This window comes from Balaenoptera borealis (genome assembly GCF_965194805.1).
Source record: "Balaenoptera borealis genome assembly, chromosome: 5".
NCBI lineage: Eukaryota > Metazoa > Chordata > Mammalia > Artiodactyla > Balaenopteridae > Balaenoptera > Balaenoptera borealis.
This window is the reverse complement of record NC_138862.1, coordinates 46,325,025-46,348,534: the sequence shown is the minus strand read 5'-3', so window position 1 is coordinate 46,348,534 and position 23,510 is coordinate 46,325,025. Positions and strand designations below refer to the sequence as shown.

The following is a 23,510-nucleotide window of genomic DNA, read 5'->3' as shown; positions in this document are numbered from 1 at the left end:
CTTTATTTTTATAAAATATTGCCTATTTTCGCAGTGCTGTACAATATATCCTTGTAGGTTATTTATTTTGTGCATAGTAGTTTGTACCTCTTAATCACCTGACCCTATCTTGCCCCTTCCCCTTCCCTCTCTCCACTGATAACCTCTAGTTTATTCTCTATATGTGTGATTCTGTTTCTGTTTTGTTACATTTGCTAGTTTGGTTTATTTTTTTAGATTACACATATAAGTGCTATCATACAGCATTTGTCTTTCTCTGTTGAACTTATTTCACTAAGCATAACATCCTCTAGGTACATCCATGTTGGTGCAAATGGCAAAATTTCATTCTTTTTTATGGCTGAGTAGTATTCCTTTGTATATACATATCATGTCTTCTTTACCCATTCATCTGTTGATGGATACTTAATTTGCTTCCTTATCTTGGATATTTAAACAATGCTGCTATGAACATTGGGTTGCATGTATCTTTTCAAATTAGAGTTTTAATTTTCTTTGGATAAATACCCCAGTGGAATTGCTGGATCATATGGTAGTTCTGTTTTTAGCTTTTTGAGGAATCTCCATACTGCTTTCCACAATGGTTGTACCAATTTACATTCCAAACAACAGTGTATGAGGATTCCCTTTTCTCCACATCCTCACCTCACGTTTGTTATTTGGGGTCTTTTGGATTATAGCCATTTTGACGGGTGTGAGGTGATATCTCATTGTGGCTTTGATTTGCATTTCTCTGATAATTATCCATGTCGAGCATCTCTTCATGTGCTTGTTCATCATCTGTATATCTTCTTTGGAAAAATGTATATTCAGTTCTTCTGCCCATTTTTTAATTGGGTTGTTTGTTTTTATGATGTGGAATTGTATGAGCTATTTATATATTTTGGATATTAACTCTTTATCAGTCATATTATTTACAAATATTTTCTCCTTGTCAGTAGTTTGTCTTTTCATTTTGTGGATGGTTTCCTTTTGTGTAAAACTCTTAAGTTTAATTACATCCCATTTCTTTATTTTACTTTTACTTCCTTTACCTTATGAGAAAGTGCCAAAAAATATTGCTATGATTTGTGTCAAAGAGCATTCTCTTCCTTTGTTTTCTTCTAGGAATTTTATGGTTTCTGGTCTTACATTTATGTCTCTAATCCATTTTGAATTTATTTTTGTATATGGTATGAGAAAATGTCCTAATTTCATTCTTTTACATGTAGCTGTCCAGTTTTCTCAGCACCATTTATTGGAGTCTTTTCTCCAATAAGTGGTGCTGAGAAATATCAATGGAGAAATGTTTTTTCTGCATTGTATATTCTTGCCTCCTTTGTCATCAATTAATTGGTCATAAGTGCATGGGTTTATTTCTGAGTTTTCTATTCTGTTCCACTGATCTATGTGTCTGTTTTTTGAGTTGGTAACATACTGTTTTGATGACTGTAGCTTTGTAGTATAGTCTGAATTCAGGGAGCGTTGCACCTCCTGCTATGTTATTTTTTGTCAAGATAGTTTAGGCTATTTAGAGTCTTTTGTGTTTCCATGCAGATCTTAAAATTATTTGTTCTAGTTCTGTGGAAAATGCCATTGGTTTTTTGATATGGATTGCATTGACTCTATACATTGTCTTGGATAGTATGGTAATATTAACAATATTAATTCTTCCAATCTCAAATCATAGTATATCTTTCCATCTGTTTGTGTCATCTTCAATCTCTTTTATCAGTGTCTTGTATTTTTCTGAATACAGATCTTTTGCCTCCTTAGGTGGGTTTATTCCTAGGCATTTAAGTCTTTTTGATGAGATTATAAATGGAATTGTTTTCTTTATTTCTCTTTCTGCTGGTTTGTTGTTAATGCATAGAAATGCAACAGATTTCTCTGTATTAACTTTGTATCCTGCAAATTTACTGAATTCATTGACGAGCTCTAGTAATTTTTTGGTGTCATCTTTAGGATTTTCTATGTATAGGATCATGTCATTTGCAAACAGTGACAGTTTTACTTCTTTGTTTCCAATTTTGATTCCTTTTATTTCTTTTCTTGTCTGCTTGCTGTTGCTAGAACTTCCAATATTATGCTGAAAAAAGTGGCGAGTGGGCATCCTTATACTGTTCCTGATCTCAGAGGAAATGCATTCAGCGTTTCACCATTGAATATAATGTTAGCCTTGGGCTTCTCATATATGGCTTTTATTATCTTGAGATAAGTTCCCTCTATACCCATTTTGTGGAGAGTTTTTATCATAAATGGAAAATGGATGTTGAATTTTGTGAAAAGTTTTTTCTTCATCTATTGAGATGAACATATGGTTTTTATTCTTAATTTGTTAATGTGGTGTATCACATTGATTGATTTGCAGATATTGAACCATCCTTGCATCACTTGGTTAAATCCTACTTGATCATTGTGTGTGATCTTTTAATGTGTTGTTGGATTCAGTTTGCTAATATTTTGTTAAGGATTTTTGCATCTATGTTCATCTGTGCTATTGGCCTATAATTTTCTTTTTAAGTGATATCTTTGTCTAGTTTTGCTTTCAGGCTTATACTGGCCTCATGTAATGTGTTCAGCAGCATTCCTGCCTCTGCAAATTTTTGGATAAGTTTGAAAATGATAGGTGTTTACTTTTCTCTAGATATTTGGTAGAATTTACCTGTGAAGCCATCTTGTCCTGGACATTTGTTTGCAGGGAATTTTGTTTTTACTATTGATTCAATTTCTTTTCTGGTAATTGGTGTGGTCATATTTTGTATTTTTTTCCAGGTTCAGTCTTGGGAGAGTGTACATTTCTAAGATTTTGTCCATTTCCTTCTAGATTATATATTTTATTGGCTTATAGTTGTTCTTAGTAATCTGTTATGATCCTTTGTATTTCTATGGTGTTGTTTGTAACTTCTCATATTACATTTCTAATTTTATTGATTTACACTCTTTTTTCTTGATGTGTCTGACTATAGGTTTATCAATTTTATTTATCTTTTCAAAAAACCATATTTTGGTTTTTTTTATCCTTTCTTTTTTTTTAGTCTCTATTATATGTATGTCTGCTCTCAGTTTTATGATTCCTTTTTATCTACTAGCTTTGGGTTTTTTAGTCCTTCTTTTTGCAGTTCCTTTATATGTATGTGTGTGTGTATGTGTATACATATATATGTATATATGCATATATATATATATATATAATGCACTTAATTTCAAGTGCATTTTAAAACCCCTGTATTTGTAATCTCCTCCCCTCACAGTTACTGTTTTTAACATCTTGTTTTATATCTAACTGTTTTGTGTATCTTCTAACTGCTTATTTTGGATATAGATGATTTTATTACTTTTGTTTTTCAACCTTTGTACTAGCTTTGTGCATGGATGATTTACTACCTTTGTTGCATATTTGCCTTTATGGATGAGTTTTTTCCTTCCATAATCTCCATGTTTGTACTTGTGGTCTTTTCTTATTCACTTAGAGAAGTTCCTTTAATATTTCTTGTAAAGCTACTTGGCTGATCTTGCCATCAAATCTGAATGAGAGCCTTGCTAGGTAGACTATTATTGGTTGTAGGTTTTTCCCTGTCATCACTTTATATATATTGTGCCACACTCTTCTGGCCTGCAAGTTTCTACTGAAAAGTCAGCTAATAGCCCTATGGGAATTCTCTCATTTGTTCCTTGTTGCTTTTCCCTTGTTACTTTTAATATTCTCTCTTTATTTTTAGTCTTTGCCATCTTAGATACAATGTGACTTGGTATATTTCTCTTGGGTTAATCCTGTATGGGAGTCTCTTGCTTCCTGGACTTGGATGTCTGTTTCCTTTCCCAGGTTAGGGATGTTTTAAGTTGTTATGATTCGAATATATTCTCAGCCCCTTTTTCTCCCTCTTCTCCTTCTGGACCCCTATAATGTGAATATTAGTGTGCTTGATGTTGTCCTAGAGGTCTCTTAAATTTCTTTTCATTCTTTTTTCTTTTTTCTGTTCAGTGTTAGTAATTTCTACTACTCTGTGTCACTGATCCATTTATTTGTATCATTTAATATACTGTTGATTCTTTGTAGTGTATTTTTCATTTCAGTTATCATATTCTTCATCTCTTTCTGGCTGTTCTTTATATTTTCTAACTCTTGTTAGAAACTTTAACTTCTTGCTTTGTGCGTCCATTCTTCTCCTGAGTTCTTTCATCATTATTATGATCACTACCCTGAACTCTTTCTCAGGTTCATTGTCTCTCTCCACTTCACTTAGTTTTTCTTTTGGAGCTTTATCTTGTTCCTTCATTTAGAACATGTTCCTCTGTCATCTCATTTTGCCTAATTTGTTTTTTTATTTCTATGTGTCTTGTAGGTTGGTCACGTTTCCCAACCTTGGGGAATTGGCCTTTTATAGGAGATATCCTATGCATCCCAGCAGTGTACTCCCCTCTCATCACCAGGGCTGGATGTTGTAGGGGTGCCCCTATGTGGGCTGCATCATTCTTTCTGCTGTGGTAGGCTGACTACTGTGGGCAGTCTTGTAGGCTTGCTTGTCTCCTGGTGCATGTTGGTTGCCAGGCCCTGCCTTGTGTGGAGGCTGCTGTGGCTGGCTGGTGGGACTGGGTCACAGGGCTGCTTGCTGCAGAACTCCAGTGAGCCCCATAGCTAGTTCTGGTTCACTGGTGGGCAGGGGTGGGGTCCAGGAGACCCCAGGTCTGGTGACACCCCACTGGTGGGTAAATCCAGTTCCTGAGACTAGTCCTGGCCCACTGGCAGGAAGAGCCAAGTCCTGGGGTCTGGCTGTAGGGGCCCAGGTATCCCAGAGTTGGTGTCAGACAACTGTTGGGTGGGGACGATTCCTGACACAGCTGGCTGTGGGGTCAGGGCTGTCTCAAAGCTTGTGTTGGCCTGCTAGTTGGCAGGGCCAGGGCCCAGCTGGTCCTGAGCTACTACTGGCCCACTGTTGGGAGGGCTAGGTCTGCAGGTTGCAGGGATGTGATTGTCCTGTGGCTATTGTCTGCCCACTGGTGTGTGAGGCTGGTCGTGAGTCTAGAGCATGCACACTGGAAGTTGGGGCCAGGAATTCTGGGGCTGGTGCCTACCCACATGTGGGTAGAGCTGGGTCCTGGGGTCTCTGGCTGCAGGGCTCTGGGGGCCCCTGGTCTAATTCTTGCACACTGGTGTATGGGGCCAAGTCCGAGTGCCTGGGGGCTCAGGCAGCCCTTCCCCCTGCTCCCCAGCCCGGCCACAGTGCAGCTTCCAGCTGGGATGGCCCCCTGGTCCGGTGGAGCCTGCAAGTTGCTGGTGGGGCGGAGCGCCTTCCCGGGGAAGGCGACGGTGTGAGGGGGAGGTGTCTCCGCTCCTGTGTCCCTTCCTCTCGCCCTTCCTCAGACCTTCCCTCTTTGGAGATCGCCTCCCCCATCCCCCAGGAATATGGGTTGGGAGAGAGAATCACAGTCCTGGACTGAGGGGCGAGGACCCCAGGGTCCTACGTGTGTGTGGGGGTGTTGCCACGCTGGGGGTTAGCTTTGGGAAGTCTGGGGTCTGGGTGTTGTGGGAACGACAGGTGGTCTGATTAGGGGGTGGGGCACCCCTGGGGGGGAGGGAGGCCAGTCTGGTGGAGGGCGTAGTGCCAGCAGGAGGGGCTGTTAAGCTAGACTCTGGGGTTGTTCCTGACAAGGGCCACAGAAGGCATCGTGGCCCAGGGTGAACCCTGCACCTGCACCACTTGGGGCTTCGTGCTGGTGGGAGGGGCTGCAGTCAGGGAGGGAGGAGCTCACCCGCCTGCCAGCTGCCTGGAGGCAGGGCCCAGACTCAGAGGCTAAGGACTTAGCCAGGATTGGCTGATACTCCCACTGGCCCAGCCTGGTCAGCCCCGTCTCCAGGCCCTGACTCCAGGACCTGTTCAGCTTCTCTGTGGCTGAGCATTCTCTCACCCAAGCCTCTGCCCCCTCCCCCCAGCACATCCTCTCCTGCACCAGCTGGCTCCCTGGGTGGCCCTGAGCCTGCATGGCTCCACCCATGTCACCTCACGCCAGCTCCACGACCTGCAATTGGGCCACACCTCCCCCAGCTGTCCCTCCTCTCTGGGCCTCCGCCAGGCCCTCTCCCACCTTCTCATGGGGGCAGGGAGACTCTTCTGCTCCCCACCGCTCCAGCTTAGCCCTCAGCTACCCTTGCCCCTCACCCTCTCTGCCTTCCCTTCTCCTCTCCCCTCATTTCTCAGCTCTGCTCAGGCCCTGACTTCCCTTTGGCTTCACAGCACCCAAGGCTGAGACGCCCGCCATGGCCAGCCCCGGGAAGCCTGGGGCTGGGGATGCCCAAGAGGAGGAGGGGTGGGACGAGGGGCATGCCCCAGGGCCACCGGCAGCGACGCTGGAGCAGGCCCAGGAGCTGTTTCTGCTGTGTGACAAGGAGGCCAAGGGCTTCATCAGCCGGCATGACCTGCAGCTGAGCCCCCAGCCCCAAGAGGCTGCCCGCCCCAGGGCTGACCTTGGCTACACAGCCTTGCCATCCTTGCCCGGCCAAGGCCTGCAGAGGGACCTGCCCCTCACGCCCGAACAGCTGGAGGCTGTGTTCAAAAGTCTGGACCAGGCGCACACCGGCTTCCTCACGGCTCGGGAGTTCTGCCTTGGCCTGGGTGAGCCCGGCCCCTGAGCCCCACCCCCTACCCCGCTGCTCAGACACCCTCCGCTGGCACATGTGGGACTCTCTGGGGCCCACAGCCCACGTGGGTGGCAGCCCGTGCTTCTCCCTGGCCTCCCTCCGGAGCACAGGCCGGTGTCTGTACACCCAGGCGCCACGGGAAGCCCCCCAGATGCTGTGGCATATGTGGAGATGACCTGCTCCCTGAGCCAAACCCAGGTGGGGCTGGGAGCCAGGCATGCCTCATTTTGGCCTGAGCCCAGCTGTCACCTCCCATTCCCAGGACAAGAATCGGACCAGAATAAGGAAGAAAAACAGGAAACTGGGCCCAGAGAAAGGGCAGGATATGTGTGTGGAGGGGGTGGGGGGACGGGGGGGGGGCTGCGGTGGTAACCCACAGCCCAGTAATCTCTCCCTCCCATGCCCGCAGGGAAGTTGGTGGGTGTGGAGTCCGTCTCGGGTGCCCTGCCCTCCCCGGCCCCAGAGGAAACCTTCGAGGCGGGCTGGTCGAATGTGCAAGGCACCGGGGGCTCCCTGGAGGAGGAGGACGAGGAGGAGGAGAGATTCTGCTCTGCGCTGGAGCAGCTGGGGGCGGCCCGGGTCCTGGGCGAGTGAGTTGGTGCTGGCCCGGCTCCCAGCGTCCTCATCTGCTCTCTGTCCGCCTGCATGCTGCCTGTCCGTGTCGCCTGCATGTTTGTTCCCAGGCAGGGTGCCTAGGCCGGGTCTGGCCCAGTCCTTCCTTCCCAGCTGCAACTACTGCGTGACGGGCAGGATTTCCCACAGAATTTGCATTTCAGGAGGCAGCAGTCAGGGCTGCCCCCATCACAGGCACAGCCGTGTGTACACAAGGACACAACCCCATGTACACACACCTGCTGGCCACACAAGCCCCGCACAGGCACAGACCCCCGCAGGGGTGAAAGCACCCAGGAGAGGCATGCCCTGCTTGTGCAAGACTACAGGGGCCTCTGGGGGCTTCTTACCCTGCAGGGTGGGGTGAGGAGTCCCCGCTTCAGCTTCAGCCTCTGCCCTCCCCCGCCCCGCCCCTGCAGGCAGCGGGCAACTCAGACGCTCTGGACCCGGCTGCAGCGTGAGCGACCCGAACTGCTGGGCTCCTTCGAGGACGTTCTGATGCGAGCGTCGGCCTGCCTGGAGGAAGCGGCCCGAGAGCGGGAGGGCCTGGAGCAGGCGCTGCGGCGGTGAGGGCTGGGGTGCTGGGGGCAGCCTGAGGGCCAGGTGGAGGGGCTCTGCGAGGGGGTAGAGGCGGGGCCGGGGGCTGTAGTGCTGGCAGGTTCTAAGCAGCTGTCTCACCCCCGGTTTCCAGAAGGCGGGAGAGCGAGCACGAGAGGGAGGTGCCGTGTCTGTACCAGGAGTTGGAGCAGCAGCTTCTCTAGCAGCGTCAGCGCCTGCGGAGTCAGGTGGGCCCGCAGCGCCGCCCCGAGCCCGGCCCAAGCGCGGACGCGCTGGTGTCCCCGGCCCCGCCTTCTGCGAAGCGGACCCACCCGCGCTAGAGATTTCAGAGGTAGGAAGAGATGTGGAGTTAATGGAAAGTTTATGAAAAACTCTAACAGGAGACTCATGTACCCTTAAGGTTTTGGATCAAGGATTTGCTCTCTTAGCAGAGAATTATAAACCATTCAGAAACAAAACAAAACAAACAAAAAAACCCCGAAAACCAAAAACTCCCTGGTGGACTATGAAACATGCTAGAGAAAGTGCTCCTGCCTTTGGGACATTAAGTGACCAAAACCAGAATTGCCTTCAATTCTGAGCTGGAATTTGTCACACTAACAAGTATAAGGTTGAGCAGAACCAGGAGCAATTCATTAGAAGCTGAAGGTGGCAAATTCAAGGATCTGGCCTAAGCAGGGCAGAGAATACCATAAGCCTCACCGGCAGGTGACCCAGACCTTCTTGTCATCTACCACCATTGCGCTGACGTCTTTCCCTCAGCTCACACATCTGGCCTCAGAAAGCCAAGTAGGTTCTTGGATGGTCATCTTGGTGTGTTGATGTCATAATGTACAGCGGCTGAACTACAGCTCCACCCAAGGTGACCGTGAAAGGCATCACTCAGGGGAAATTCTCCCTTAGAGCAGTGGAATGATCATCTATTTCCATTGTATAGAAAGAGAAGTGGTCCAAGCTAAGAATATATAGACTCAGGGTAGAGGTGTAAAGTTTGGATATTGGTCAGTGTCCTGTGGGGAGAAACATGGGAAGGTCAGGGACCAGGAAATCTGAGGAAGAGGCATATGAATGGAGTTACTAGAGTGGATACAGTGTTTGGTGATCCTCATATTCCATATAAATGTCCACCAGAGAGCATCTACCATGGAAGAGCTGTTAAACAACCAAATAGACAGAATTACTCAGCCAGTTGAGGTCATCCTGCTTTGTTCATCTGCCATGCCAGTGCTGGCACAATGGGCACATGAAAAAAGTGCTGTGTTGGCTGGGATGGAGGAATGCATATGCATAGGCTCCAACATTTCCATGCTGATCTAGGTACGGTTCCTTCCAAATGCCTAACTTACCAGAAACCATTGTGGCCCCCAATATAGCAACATCCCTCAAGATGATCAGCCACCCGCTGGTGTCATGTTTGCTGCTATGAACCTCTTATACTCTGAAAGTGGCAGAAATACATCTTGCCTAATAGCAGCATAATTCAGGTATGAGTTATCTTTCCTATCTGCAAGGCCTCAGGTAGCACCAGTATCTGAGGCTGATAGAGTGGTGTATAACATGGCATTGGGCCAGAACTCCACTTTTCAGTAAAAGAAGTGTCATATTGGGCAGTGACTGGTACACTGGTTCTCTCCTATTTCACATCAATGGGAAACTACTAGCTTAATAAACAGATGAAACGGCCTGTTGAAAGTATAATTGAGGTGTCAGTACTATGACCTCCAGAGTGTATCTTCCACCAGAAATCAGAGACCATTATATGGGGCTGTGTCTTCAATAGGTTCAATACGTGAATCCAGCACTTCTCTAAGTGACCCACTTGGGGAATCTGTACTCTATGTCCCCACATACCTGCACTCTATGGGTTTAGAAGTCCTGGTTCTCAGAGGGGAAATGCTCTTACCAGGGAATGCAGCAAGAATTCTATTATACATAAAGCCTCAGCAGCTACCCAGTCACTTTGGATTCCTTGTCCAAGAGACCACCAGGAAAGAAAAGGAGTCCATGAGAATTGAAGGGGGTAATTGACCCTGTTTTCAGGAAGAGACAGGGTTGCTATTGTGCAATGGGAGCAGGAAAAATTATGTTTGTCATTCAGGTGATCCATAGGTATCGGCTGGTATTCCCTTGCTCAAGTTTGATAGTAAATAGACAAATGCAGCAATGAGGACTGAAAAGGGCATGGTGATGTAAGGTTCATATTCCCCAGGGATATGACTTCTGGATTATCCTCCCGCATTATCACCTAGAGCAGCAGAGGTATGAGGCAAATGTGAAGGGAACCAAGAGGAGGAAGATGGATATTAGTGTGGCTTTGAGACTAGCTGTAGCCGTTGGAACTGCAGGTGTCCCATTAACCTTCATTTTTAAAAATTCTCCAGGAAAAGAGAAAAATCCAAATTCTGGCGGGGCTTTCCCCAGAACTTATCATAAAAATAAGTAGTTCTGAGCAGTATAAGAGGTAGCCAGTAACGGATCTACTGTTCACAGCCCAGATCCCACCTATTTCCTTAGCAGTAAGAGTGCTAGTAGCTGACAGCTCTCAACTAAGTCCCTCCTTAGGAAATACCCTTATCTGAAGATAAGTGTCTTATGAAGGTCATATTACTTCCTTGGGGGCAGCCTGTATCCAATGACTATTCATGTAAGGTATAAATTCCAGGCCCCCGACTTAGGGCTTGGGAACTTTGAAGGGACATCACAAACCCCACTTCTCCACAGGATTGGCTAAGGTCTTTTTTTTGTAACTACATTCAAATTATCTTTCTGTCTGATCTTACTTCCTTCGTTCAGTTAATAAGCATTGTGCCTGAGGGCATTCCCCAACAGACTTCTTTCACACACATCTCCATCTCAGAGTCTGTTTCTTTACCTTTAAATAAGCATTTGAAGATAATGGAAAAACACCTTTTATCAAAAATTCCAAAGCCAAATCAGAGATGGAGAAAACAAAATACATAAGATGAAAACTGACTAAAGGTGGAAATGATTTGGAGAAAATGACATAATCATTTTGGAAATTAAGATTAAATTACAAGATCCTCAAAGGTAAGAGATATTATTATCTTTAAAAGGGTAATTGAAGAGAGGAAAGGAAATGACTAAGAGAATGAATGTGTAAAAAGAATCAGAGGATGATGGTATGGAAAATAAGCAAGGGTTATACACAAACACAAAACTGGAATCCGTGAAAAAGAAAAAAAATAATGGAACAGAAATAGTATTTAAAATAATTACAGAAAAATTTGCAGAAAAACAGAAGACTTTAACATACAATTTGAAACATTCTTGTGATAATTGTCCCAGAAAAGTGAACTTCAAGATATATCTTAGTAAAAGTATTAGATTTCAAGTTGAAGAAAACTATTGATACCTCCATGTAGAAAGACAGCCTTACTTACAAAGAAAGGAAATCATATAGGCATCTCAACAGCACATATAAAGCAACATAACAGTGGATCGATATCTTCTGAGTGGGGGATGGGATTATACAGGAGGAGCTTCAAGATGGCGGAAGAGTAAGACGCGGAGATCACCTTCCTCCCCACAAATACATCAGAAATACATCTACATGTGGAACAGCTCCTACAGAACACCTACTGAACACTGGCAGAAGACCTCAGACCTCCCAAAAGGCAAGAAACTCCCCACGTACCTGGGTAGGGCAAAAGAAAAAACAGAGACAAAGAATAGGGACGGGACCTGCACCAGTGGGAGGGAGCTGTGAAGGAGGAAAGGTTTCCACACACTAGGAAGCCCCTTCGCTGGTGGAGATGGGGGTGGCGGAGGGAGGAAGCTTCGGAGCCACGGAGGAGAGTGCAGCCACAGGGGTGCGGAGGGCAAAGCGGAGAGATTCCCGCACAGAGGCTCAGCGCCGACCAGCGCTCACCAGCCCGAGAGGCTTGTCTGCTCACCCGCCGGGGCGGGCGGGGCTGGGAGCTGAGGCTCGGGCTTCAGTCGGATCCCAGGGAGAGGACTGGTGTTGGTGGCGTGAACACAGCCTGAAGGGGTTAGTGCACCACAGCTAGCCGGGAGGGAGTCCGGGTAAAAGTCTGGACCTGCTGAAGGGGCAAGAGACTTTTTCTTGCCTCTTTGTTTCCTGGTGCGCGAGGAGAGGGGATTAAGAGCGCCGCTTAAAGGAGCTCCAGAGACGGGCGCGAGCCATGACTATCAGCGTGGAACCCAGAGACGGGCATGAAACGCTAAGGCTGCTGCTGCAGCCACCAAGAAGCCTGTGTGCGAGCACAGCTCACTCTCCACACCTCCCCTCCCGAGAGCCTGTGCAGCCCGCCACTGCCAGGGTCCCGTGATCCAGGGAGAACTTCCCCGGGAGAACACACGGCGCCTCAGGCTGGTGCAACATCACGCTGGCCTCTGCCGCCGCAGGCTCGCCCCGCATCCGTACCCCTCCCTCCCCCCGGCCTGAGTGAGCCAGAGCCCCCGAATCAGCTGCTCCTTTAACCCCGTCCTGTCTGAGGGAAGAACAGACGCTCTCAGGCGACCTACACGCAGAGGCGGGTCCAAATCCAAAGCTGAACCCCGGGAGCTGTGCCAACAAAGAAGAGAAAGGGAAATCTCTCCCAGCAGGTTCAGGAGCAGCGGATTAAATCTCCACAATCAACTTCATGTACCCTGTATCTGTGGAATACCTGAATAGACAACGAATCATCCCAAATTGAGGAGGTGGACTTTGGGAGCAATGATATATATATTTTTTCCCCTTTTTCTCTTTTTGTGAGTGTGTATGTGTACGCTTCTGTGTGTGATTTTGTCTGTATAGCTTTGCCTTTACCATTTGTCCTAGGGTTCTGTCTGTCCTTTTTTTTTTTTTTTTTATTACTTAAAAAAATTTTTTTTCCTAATTTATTTTTTTTTTATGTAATATTCCTTTTTTTTTTTTGGATGACCACAACAAAAGCAACAATGGTTGCAATTACCAAACACAAAACACACTCATACTATGTCATAATATTGACATTCAGTCCAGTAATCCTCCACTGTAACAGCTCCTTTACTTTGCAGTGAAAATTGATTTGTATATTTTTTGCCTCTGAGTCCTTGTGGGATTTTTTTTTTTTTATTCAAACAGAAAGCCACAAAAACTATAATCATCCTCATCAGTTAACTCAGTCCCATTTAATTAATTTTTTTTCATCTTGATCTTTTGTTAGCACTTTTATGAATTCATCAGTTTTCCATTAGAGTTCTGAAAATGCTTATTCATTCAGTTCAGCAGTATAGTCAGTTAACAGAAACCTGTACTTGTCAGAGTCTTTTCCATGAAATTCTTGAAGATGAAACCCTTTTATAGGAACATTTTTGCAAAAGCATCAGAGTACACCCAGAACTGTCTGTAAATGACAAAACACTTAAAAATGACCATGGTTAAAGATTTGATGAAAGTTCATAATAATGCAATTGACAAGGAAATTTAGTTATTTCTGAGATATACATTTTAAAGTTATAACTAGAATTATGACATAACATTATACCAGAACATATAAGATTTTTAGAAATTTCATGTAATGTCTGAAACATTTATATTAACATATTTCCATACAAATAACCCAAAGAAAGTTTAGTATTAGTTGTTTATTTGTTGTTTGTTGGTTTTTTTATACTGCAGGTTCTTATTAGTCATCAATTTTATACACATCAGTGTATACATGTCAATCCCAATCTCCCAATTCAGCACATAATAACTCTATTTTATTTTACTTTATTTTATTTTATCTTCTCTTCTATTTTCTTTCTTTTTTGTCTCCCTTTTATTTTGAGCTGTGTGGAGGTCAGGCTCTTGGTGCTCCAGCCAGGCATCAGGGCTGTGCCACTGAGGTGGGAGAGCCAAGTTCAGGACACTGGTCCACAAGAGACCTCTCAGCTCCACGTAATATCAAATGGCAAAAATCTCCCAGAGATCTCCATCTCAACGCCAAGACCCAGCTCCACTCAATGACCAACAAGCTACAGTGCAGGACAGCCTATGCCAAACAACTAGCAAGACAGGAACACAAACCCACCCATTAGCAGAGAGGCTGCCTACAATCACAGTAAGGCCACAGACACCCCAAAACACACCACCAGACGTGGACTTGCCCACCAGAAAGACAAGATCCAGCCTCATCCACCAGAACACAGGCACTAGTCCCCTCCACCAGGAAGCCTACACAACCTACTGAACCAACCTTAGCCACTGGGGAGAGACACCAAAAACAATGGAAACTACAAACCTGCAGCCTGCAAAAAGGAGACCCCAAACACAGTAAGTTAAGCAAAATGAGAAGACAGAGAAACACACACAGATGAAGGAGGAGGTAAAAACCCACCAGTCCTAACAAATGAAGAGGAAATAGGCAGTCTACCTGAAAAAGAATTCAGAATAATGATAGAAAAGATGATCCAAAGTCTTAGAAATAGAATGGAGAAAATACAAGAAACGTTTAACAAGGACCTAGAAGAACTAAAGAGCAAACAAACAGAGATGAACAACACAATAAATGAAATTAAAAATTCTCTAGAAGGGATCAATAGCAGAATAACTGAGGCAGAAGAACGGATAAGTGACCTGGAAGATAAAATAGTGGAAATAACTACTGCAGAGCAGAATAAAGAAAAAAGAATGAAAAGAATTGAGGACAGTCTCAGAGACCTCTGGGACAACATTAAACGCACCAACATTCGAATTATAAGGGTCCCAGAAGAAGAAGAGAAAAAGAAAGGGACTGAGAAAATATTTGAAGAGATTAGAGTTGAAAACTTCCCTAACATGGGAAAGGAAAGAGTTAATCAAGTCCAGGAAATGCAGAGAGTCCCATACAGGATAAATCCAAGGAGAAACATGCCAAGACACATATTAATCAAACTATCAAAAATTAAATACAAAGAACAAATATTAAAATCAGCAAGGGAGAAACAACAAGTAACACATAAGGGAATCCCCATAAGGTTAACAGCTGATCTTTCAACAGAAACTCTGCAAGCCAGAAGGGAGTGGCAGGACATATTTAAAGTGATGAAGGAAAAAACCTACAACCAAGATTACTCTACCCAGCAAAGATCTCATTCAGATTTGACGGAGAAGTTAAGAGCTTTACAGACAGGCAAAAGCTAAGAGAATTCAGCACCACCAAACCAGCTTTACAACAAATGCTAAAGGAACTTCTCTAGGCAGGAAACACAAGAGAAGGAAAAGACCTACAATAATAAACCCAAAACAATTAAGAAAATGGTAATAGGAACATACATATCAATAATTACCTTAAATGTAAATGGATTAAATGCTCCAACCAAAAGACACAGACTGGCTGAATGGATACAAAAACAAGACCCGTATACATGCTGTCTACAAGAGACCCATTTCAGACCTAGGGACACATACAGACTGAAAGTGAGGGGATGGAAAAAGATATTCCATGCAAATGGAAATCAAAAGAAAGCTGGAGTAGCAATTCTCATATCAGACAACACAGACTTTAAAACAAAGACTATTACAAGAGACAAAGAAGGACACTACATAATGATCAAGGGATCAATCCAAGAAGAAGATATAACAATTGTAAATATTTATGCACCCAAAATAGGAGCACACCAATACATAAGGCATATACTAACAGCCATAAAAGGGGAAATCAACAGTAACACAATCATAGTAGGGGACTTTAACACCCCACTTTCACCAATGGACATTTCATCTAAAATGAAACTAAGTAAGGAAACACAAGCTTTAAATGATACATTAAACAAGATGGACTTAATTGATATTTATAGGACATTTCATCCAAAAACAACAGAATACACATTCTTCTCAAGTGCTCATGGAACATCCTCCAGGGTAGATCATACCTTGGGTCACAAATCAAGCCTTGGTAAATTTAAGAAAATTGAAACCGTATCAAGTATCTTTTCCGACCACAATGCTATGAGACTAGATATCAATTACAGGAAAAAAGGTGTAAGAAATACAAACACATGGAGGCTAAACAACACACTACTTAATAACCAAGAGATGACTGAAGAAATCAAAGAGGAAATCAAAAAATACCTAGAAACAAGTGACAATGAAAACACAATGACCGAAAACCTAAGGGATGCAGCAAAAGCAGTTCAAAGAGGGAAGTTTATAGCTATACAAGCCTACCTTAAGAAATAAGAAACATCTCGGGCTTCCCTGGTGGCGCAGTGGTTGAGAATCTGCCTGCCAATGCAGAGGATACGGGTTCGACCCCTGGTCTGGGAAGATCCCACATGCCGCGGAGCAACTGGGCCTGTGAGCCACAATTACTGAGCTTGTGCATCTGGAGACTGTGCTCCACAACAAGAGAGGCCACGATAATGAGAGGTCCGTGCACCGCGATGAAGAATGGCCCCCACTTGCCGCAACTAGAGAAAGCCCTCACACAGAAACGAAGACCCAACACAGCCATAAAAATAAATAAATAAATAAACCCAAAGTTTAAAAAAAAAAAATTAAAAAAAAAAGAAATAAGAAACATCTCAAGTAAACAACCTAACCTTACACCTAAAGCAATTATAGAAAGAAGAACAAAAAACCCCGAAAGTAATCAGAAGGAAAGAAATAAAGATCAGATCAGAAATAAATGAAAAAGAAATGAAGGAAAGGATAGCAAAGATCAATAAAACTAAAAGGTGGTTCTTTGAGAAGATAAACAAAATTGATAAACCATTAGCCAGCCTTACCAAGAAAAAAAGGGAGAAGACTCAAATCAATAGAATTAGAAATGAAAAAGGAGAAGTAACAACTGACACTGCAGAAATACAAAGGATCATGAGAGATTACTACAAGCAACTATATGCCAATAAAATGGACAACCTGGATGAAACAGACACATTCTTAGAAATGCACAACATTCTGAGACTGAACCAGGAAGAAATAGAAAATATGAACAGACCAATCACAAGCACTGAAATTGAAACTGTGATTAAAAATCTTCCAACAAACAAAAGCTCAGGACCAGATGGCTTCACAGGCGAATTCTATCCAACATTTAGAGAAGAGCTAACACCTATCCTTCTCAAACTCTTCCAAAATATAGCAGAGGGTGGAACACTCCCAAACTCATTCTGCAAGGCCACCATCGCTCTGATACCAAAAACAAAGATGTCACAAAGAAAGAAAACTACAGGCCAATATCACTGATGAACATAGATGCAAAAATCCTCAACAAAATACTAGCAAATAGAATCCAACAGCACATTAAAAGGATCATACATTATGAGCAAGTGGGGTTTATCCCAGGAATGCAAGGATTCTTCGATATATGCAAATCAATCAACGTGATACACCATATTAACAAATTGAAAGAGAGAAACCATATGATCATCTCAATAGATCCAGAGAAAGCTTTCGACAAAATTCAACACCCATTTATGATAAAAACCCTGCAGAGAGTAGACATAGAGGGAACTTTCCTCAACATAATAAAGGCCATATATGACCAACCTACAGAAAACATCATCCTCAATGGTGAAAAATTGAAACCATTTCCACTAAGATGAAGAACAATACAAGGATGTCTACTCTCACCATTATTATTCAACATAGTTTTGGAAGTCCTAGCCATGGCAATCAGAGAAGAAAAATTAATAAAAAGAATACAAATTGGAAAAGAAGAAGTAAAACTGTCATTGTTTGCAGATGACATGATACTATACATAGAGAATCCTAAAGATTCCACCAGAAAACTACTAGAGCTAATCAATGAATTTGGTAAAGTAGCAGGATACAAAATTAATGCACAGAAATCTCTTGCCTTCCTATACACTAATGATGAAGAATCTGAAAGTGAAATTAAGAAAACACTCCCATTTACCATTGCAACAAAAAGAATAAAATATCTAGGAATAAACCTACCTAAGGAGACAAAAGACCTGTATGCAGAAAATTATGACACTGATGAAAGAAATTAAAGATGATACAAATAGATGGAGAGATATACCACGTTCTTGGATTGGAAGAATCAACATTGTGAAAATGACCATACTACCCAAAGCAATCTACAGATTCAATGCAATCCCTATCAACCTACCACTGGCATTTTTCACAGAACTAGAACAAAAAATTTCACAATTTGTATGGAAACACAAAAGACCCTGAATAGCCAAAGCAATCTTGAGAAAGAAAAACGGAGCTGGAGGAATCAGGCTCCCTGACTGCAGACTATACTACAAAGCTACAGTAATCAAGACAGTATGGTACTGGCACAAAAACAGAAATATAGGTCAATGGAACAGGATAGAAAGCCCAGAGATAAACCCACGCACATATGGTCACCTTATCTTTGATAAAGGAGGCAAACATATACAGTGGAGAAAAGGCAGCCTCTTCAATAAGTGGTGCTGGGAAAACTGGACAGCTACATGTAAAAGAATGAAATTAGAACACTCCCTAACACCATACACAAAAATAAACTCAAAATGGATTAAAGATCTAAATGTAAGGCCAGACACCATCAAACTCTTAGAGGAAAACATAGGCAGAACACTCTATGACATAAATCACAGCAAGATCCTTTTTGACCCACCTCCTAGAGAAATGGAAATAAAAACAAAAATAAACAAATGGGACCTAATGAAACTTAAAAGCCTTTGCACAGCAAAGGAAACCATAAAGAAGACGAAAAGACAACCCTCAGAATGGGAGAAAATATTTGCAAATGAAGCAACTGACAAAGGATTAATCTCCAAAACATACAAGCAACATACATACATGCAGCTCAATATCAAAAAAACAAAACATACATGCAGCTCAATATCAAAAAAACAAAACATACATGCAGCTCAATATCAAAAAAACAAAACATACATGCAGCTCAATATCAAAAAAACAAACAACCCAATCAAAAAATGGGCAGAAGACCTAAATAGACATTTCTCCAAAGAAGATATACAGATTGCCAACAAACACATGAAAGAATGCTCAACATCATTAATCATTAGAGAAATGCAAATCAAAACTACAATGAGATATCATCTCACACCAGTCAGAATGGCCATCATCAAAAAATCTACAAGCAATAAGTGCTGGAGAGAGTGTGGAGAAACGGGAACCCTCTTGCAATGTTTATGGGAATGTAAATTGATACAGCCACTATGGTGAACAGTATGGAGGTTCCTTAAAAAACTAAAAATAGAACTACCATATGACCCAGCCATCCCACTACTGGGCATATACCCTGAGAAAACCATAATTCAAAAAGAGTCATGTACCAAACTGTTCATTGCAGCTCTATTTACAATAGCCAGGACATGGAAGCAACCTAAGTGTCCATCAACAGATGAATGGATAAAGAAGATGTGGCACATATATACAATGGAATATTACTCAACCATAAAAAGGAACGAAACTGAGTTATTTGTAGTGAGGTGGATGGACCTAGAGACTGTCATACAGAGTGAAGTAAGTCAGAAAGAAAAAAACAAATACCGTATGCTAACACATATATGTGGAATCTAAAAAAAAAGAAAGATAATGGTCAGAAGAACCTAGGGGCAAGACGGGAATAAAGATGCAGACCTACTAGAGAATGGACGTGAGGATATGGGGAGGGGGAAGGGTAAGCTGGGACAAAGTGAGAGAGTGGCATGGACATATATACACTACCAAACATAATAGATAGCTAGTGGGAAACAGCCACATAGCACAGGGAGATCAGCTCTGTGCTTTGTGACCACCTAGAGGGATGGGACAGGGAGGGTGGGAGGGAGGGAGATGTAAGAGGGTGGGAGATGCAAGAGGGAAGAGATATGGAGACATATGTATATGTATAACTGATTCACTTTGTTATATAGCAGAAACTGACACACCATTGTAAAGCAATTATACTCTAATAAAGATGTTTAAAAAATAGATAACAGTGGATCACTATTTTCAATAAATTCAAGGAAAAGAGGATTTTATATCTATTTAAGCTATATTTTCCAATTAATATGTGTAGAAAAAATCAGGGAAATAGAAAATTGCTATGAAAGTACAAAGTAATAATTGCTATAGGCAAGATCCACTGATGCAAAACTTAAAGGAGAAACAAGATATTTTATAGTCTGAAAATATCTCTACCAAATATTTATTAATTCCTGAGGTGGTGTTAACATATTTTCATAGATTTTTTGATTCTCCTCCCTCCAGGCGATAGAACATAGTATCTCTTGTTCCTGATCTTAGTGGAAATGCTTTTAGCTTTTCACCATTGAATATGGTGTAAGCTGTGGGCTTAGCATTTATGGCTTTTATTATGTTGAGGTATGTAACCTCTATACCCACTTTCTGGAGAGTTTTTTTCATAAATTGATGTTGAATTTTTTCAGAAGGTTTTTCTGAATGTATTGAGATGATCATATGATTTTTATTCTTCAATTTTTTTGCTGTGGTGTATCACATTGATTGACTTGCAGATATTGAACCATCCTTGCATACTTGGGATAAATCCCACTTGATCATGGTGTATGATTCTTTTAATGTATTGTTGAATTTGGTTTGCTAATATTTATTTGAAGATTTTTCTGCCTGTATGTTCATCATTGATATTGACCTGTAATTTTCTTTTTTGTGATATATTTTTCTGGTTTTGATATCAGGGTAATCCTGGCAATGTAAAATGAGTTTGGAAGCTTTCCTTCCTTGGTAATTTTTTAGAATAATTTGAGAAGAATGGGTGTTAACTCTTCTCTAAATGTTTGGTCTAATTCACCTGTGAAGCTCTCTGGTCTTGGACTTTGTTGGGAGTTTCTTTTTCTTTTTTTAACTGATTCAATTTCTGTACTGGTAATTGGTCTGTTCATATTTTCTGTTTCTTCCTGGTTCTGTCTTGGGAGATTGTACATTTCTAGGCATTTATCCTTTTCTTCTAGGTTTTCCATTTTATTGGCATATAGTTGTCATAATAATCTCTTATGATCTTTTGTAATTCTGTGATGTTGATTGTCACTTCTTCTTTTTCATTTCTGGTTCATTGATTCAGGCCCTCTCTCTTTTTCTCTTGATGAGTCTAGCTAAAGGTTTAACAGTTTTGTTTATCTTTTCAAAGAACCAGTTTTTAGTTTCATTGATCTTTTCTATTTTTTTTCTTTTAGTCTCTATTTCATTTATTTCTGCTCTGATCTGTATGATTTCATTCCTTCTAGTAACTTTGGTTTTTGTTTGTTCCTTTTTTCTAGTTCCTTTAGGTGTAAGGATGGGTTGTTTATCTGAGATTTTTCTTACTTCCTGAGGTAAGCTTGTTTCGCCATAAACTTTCCTCTAATAACTGCTTTTGCTGCATCCCATAGATTTTGGATCACTGTGTTTTCATTTTCATTTTCTCCTGTTTTTTAAAATTTCTTCTTTGATTTCATCATTGATCCATTGATTGTTTAGTAGCATGTTGTTTAGCTTCCACATGTTTGCGTTTTCTGGAGGGATTTTTTTCTCATTATTGATTTCTAGTCTCATAGCATTGTGGTCAGAATGCTTGATATGATTTCAACTTTCTTAAATTTCCTGAGGCTTGTTTTGTGCCCTACCATGTATGATGTATCCTGGAGAATGTTCTAAGTGTACTTGAAACAATGTGTTTTCTTCTGTTATGGGATGGAATGTTCTATATACATATCTATTAAGTTCATTCAGTCTAATGTGTCCTTTAAGGCCAGTGTTTCCTTACTGATTTTCTGTCTGGATGATCCGTCCATTGATGTAAGTGGAGTGTTAATGTCCCCTACTATTATTGTGTTATTATCAATATCTCCCTTTATGTTCACCAATATTTGCTTTATGTATTGAGGTGCTCCTATGTTGGGTGCATACATATTTACAATTGTTGTATCTTCTTGGATTGATCCCTTGATCATTATGTTATGTACTTCTTTGTTTCCTATTACAGTCCTTGTTTTAAAGTCTATTTTGTCTGATATAAGTATTGCTACCCTAACTTAATTTTGATTTCCATTTGCATGGAATAACTTTTTCATCCTTTCATTTTCAGTCGCTGTGTGTCTTTAGATCTGAAGGGAGTGTCTTGTAGGCAGTATAAATATGGGTGTTGTTTTTGTATCCCTTCAGCCATTTTACATCTTTGGATTAGAGCATTTGGTCCTTTAACATTTAAAGTAATTCTTGATAGTATGTACTTACTGCTGTTTTGTTAATTGTTTCAGGGTTGTTTTTGTACTTCATTTTTGTTCCTTTCTTCTTTTGTTTTCTTCCCTTATGATTTGATGACTGTTTTTAGTGTTATGTTTGGATTCCTTTCTATTTTTGTGTGTTGTATCTATTATGATTCTTGGTTTGTGGTTACCATGAGGTTTATATGTAGCAATCTATATAGGGGTATAGGTCTTGATTATACCACAACTCTGCCCCTGTTACCTACCTCTATGTGGTTCCTTCTTTATATCTTTAGTTGTAGTAGATATTTTCTGGTAGATTCTGGTCTTTCTCATCATGTTCTGTAAATAGATGTAATTTTGATGTGTCTGTGAGAAGAGGTGAGTTCAGGGTTTTTGTACTCTGCCATGTTGGCGCAGGTAACCTATTGTCTCTGTTTGAAGTTTAAATATACTTTAAGAAATTATGTGTGGTAGCCAAGTTGACAGCAGGTGGACTTGTGATGGTTAATTTTTTGTGTCAAGTTGACATGGCCTAGGGACGCCCAGATATCCAGTTAACATTATTTTTGTGTGTGTCTGTGAGGGTGTTTCTAGAACAGATTAGTATTGAACTAGTGGACTAAGTAAAGTTGATTGCAGCACCCTTTGTGGGTGGGTGTCATCTCATCCATTCTGGGCTTGAATGGAATAGAAAGGCAGAGAAAGGCTGATTGATCAGGAACATGAATCTTATTTTGCCCTCCATGCTCTTGTTTCTCAGGATTTCATACATGTAGTGGAATATATACCATTGGCTCTCCAATTTCAAGCCTAAAACTACCACCAGCTTTCCTGGATCTCCACCTTGCCGATAGCAGATCATGGGTCTTCTAAGCCTCCATTATAAGGTGAGTCACATCTAATAATACAAGTCTTTAGATATAGGTGTAGATATGGTTATGGAGGTACATGTAGATGTAGATTTATATAGAGAGTGATATAGGCTGATCTCTATATCTGTCTACATGTATGTGTATGTATGTGTGTATATATATTGTGGAGATAGATATAGATATAGATATATATCTCCTATTGGTACTATCCTGGACAATCCTGACTAATAACAAACACTGAATATTTAGTGAACCACATTCTTTATATTGAAAAATAAATGGAAATATGCAGTTGTTAACTGTTACCCCCAAATGAAGCTGACCTAGAAGGTACCTTCTCAAACAAGGTATCATCATATTTTTATAGCACAAGGAATAACTTGTATATGAAACTTCTTTGAGAATGATGGTCCAAAATTTGATCCAGCCTGACAACTAATTTTTTCTAGTGAAATCAATGTATCTCTCCTGGAAGTTGACCTGGTCTAATCTTGTGCCCACCTCCTGAAATATATAATAATGACATTGTTGGAAATACTTTAATCCAAAGATCTAACTAAAGGGCTTCTCTTGATATATCCCAGGAGCTAATCTTCATGACAAAAAGAATAAGATTAATTCACTTTATGTGTATGATACTTGTGATTATCTTAAAAGAAACAGGGTGGTGAACTGACATGCAGTAGCCATCCCAGGCAAAGTGATCTCCCTGAACTCATTACAAGATTGAAAACAAGTGATGCACT

The 23,510-nt window shown here is 41.7% G+C and overlaps 2 protein-coding genes across 2 annotated transcripts in view; both read left to right on the top strand.

Annotated features, from left to right (window-relative positions):
- The window catches only part of LOC309629018 (EF-hand calcium-binding domain-containing protein 4A-like), a 135,763-nt gene extending 124,162 nt beyond the window's left edge, over positions 1 to 11,601 (top strand). The window contains 5 exon segments of the mRNA XM_082392586.1: positions 6,216 to 6,593; positions 7,029 to 7,205; positions 7,332 to 7,797; positions 7,926 to 7,989; positions 7,993 to 11,601. Coding sequence (XP_082248712.1) covers positions 6,239 to 6,593; positions 7,029 to 7,205; positions 7,332 to 7,797; positions 7,926 to 7,989; positions 7,993 to 8,109 — 1,179 coding nt within the window. The 5' untranslated portion in view covers positions 6,216 to 6,238 and the 3' untranslated portion in view covers positions 8,110 to 11,601.
- The window catches only part of GABRR3 (gamma-aminobutyric acid type A receptor subunit rho3), a 394,852-nt gene that overhangs the window by 184,793 nt on the left and 186,549 nt on the right, over positions 1 to 23,510 (top strand). The window contains exon 2 of the mRNA XM_082392131.1: positions 19,286 to 22,779. The gene's annotated coding sequence lies outside the window, so the exon portion shown is untranslated. The remainder of the gene's footprint in view (positions 1 to 19,285; positions 22,780 to 23,510) is intronic.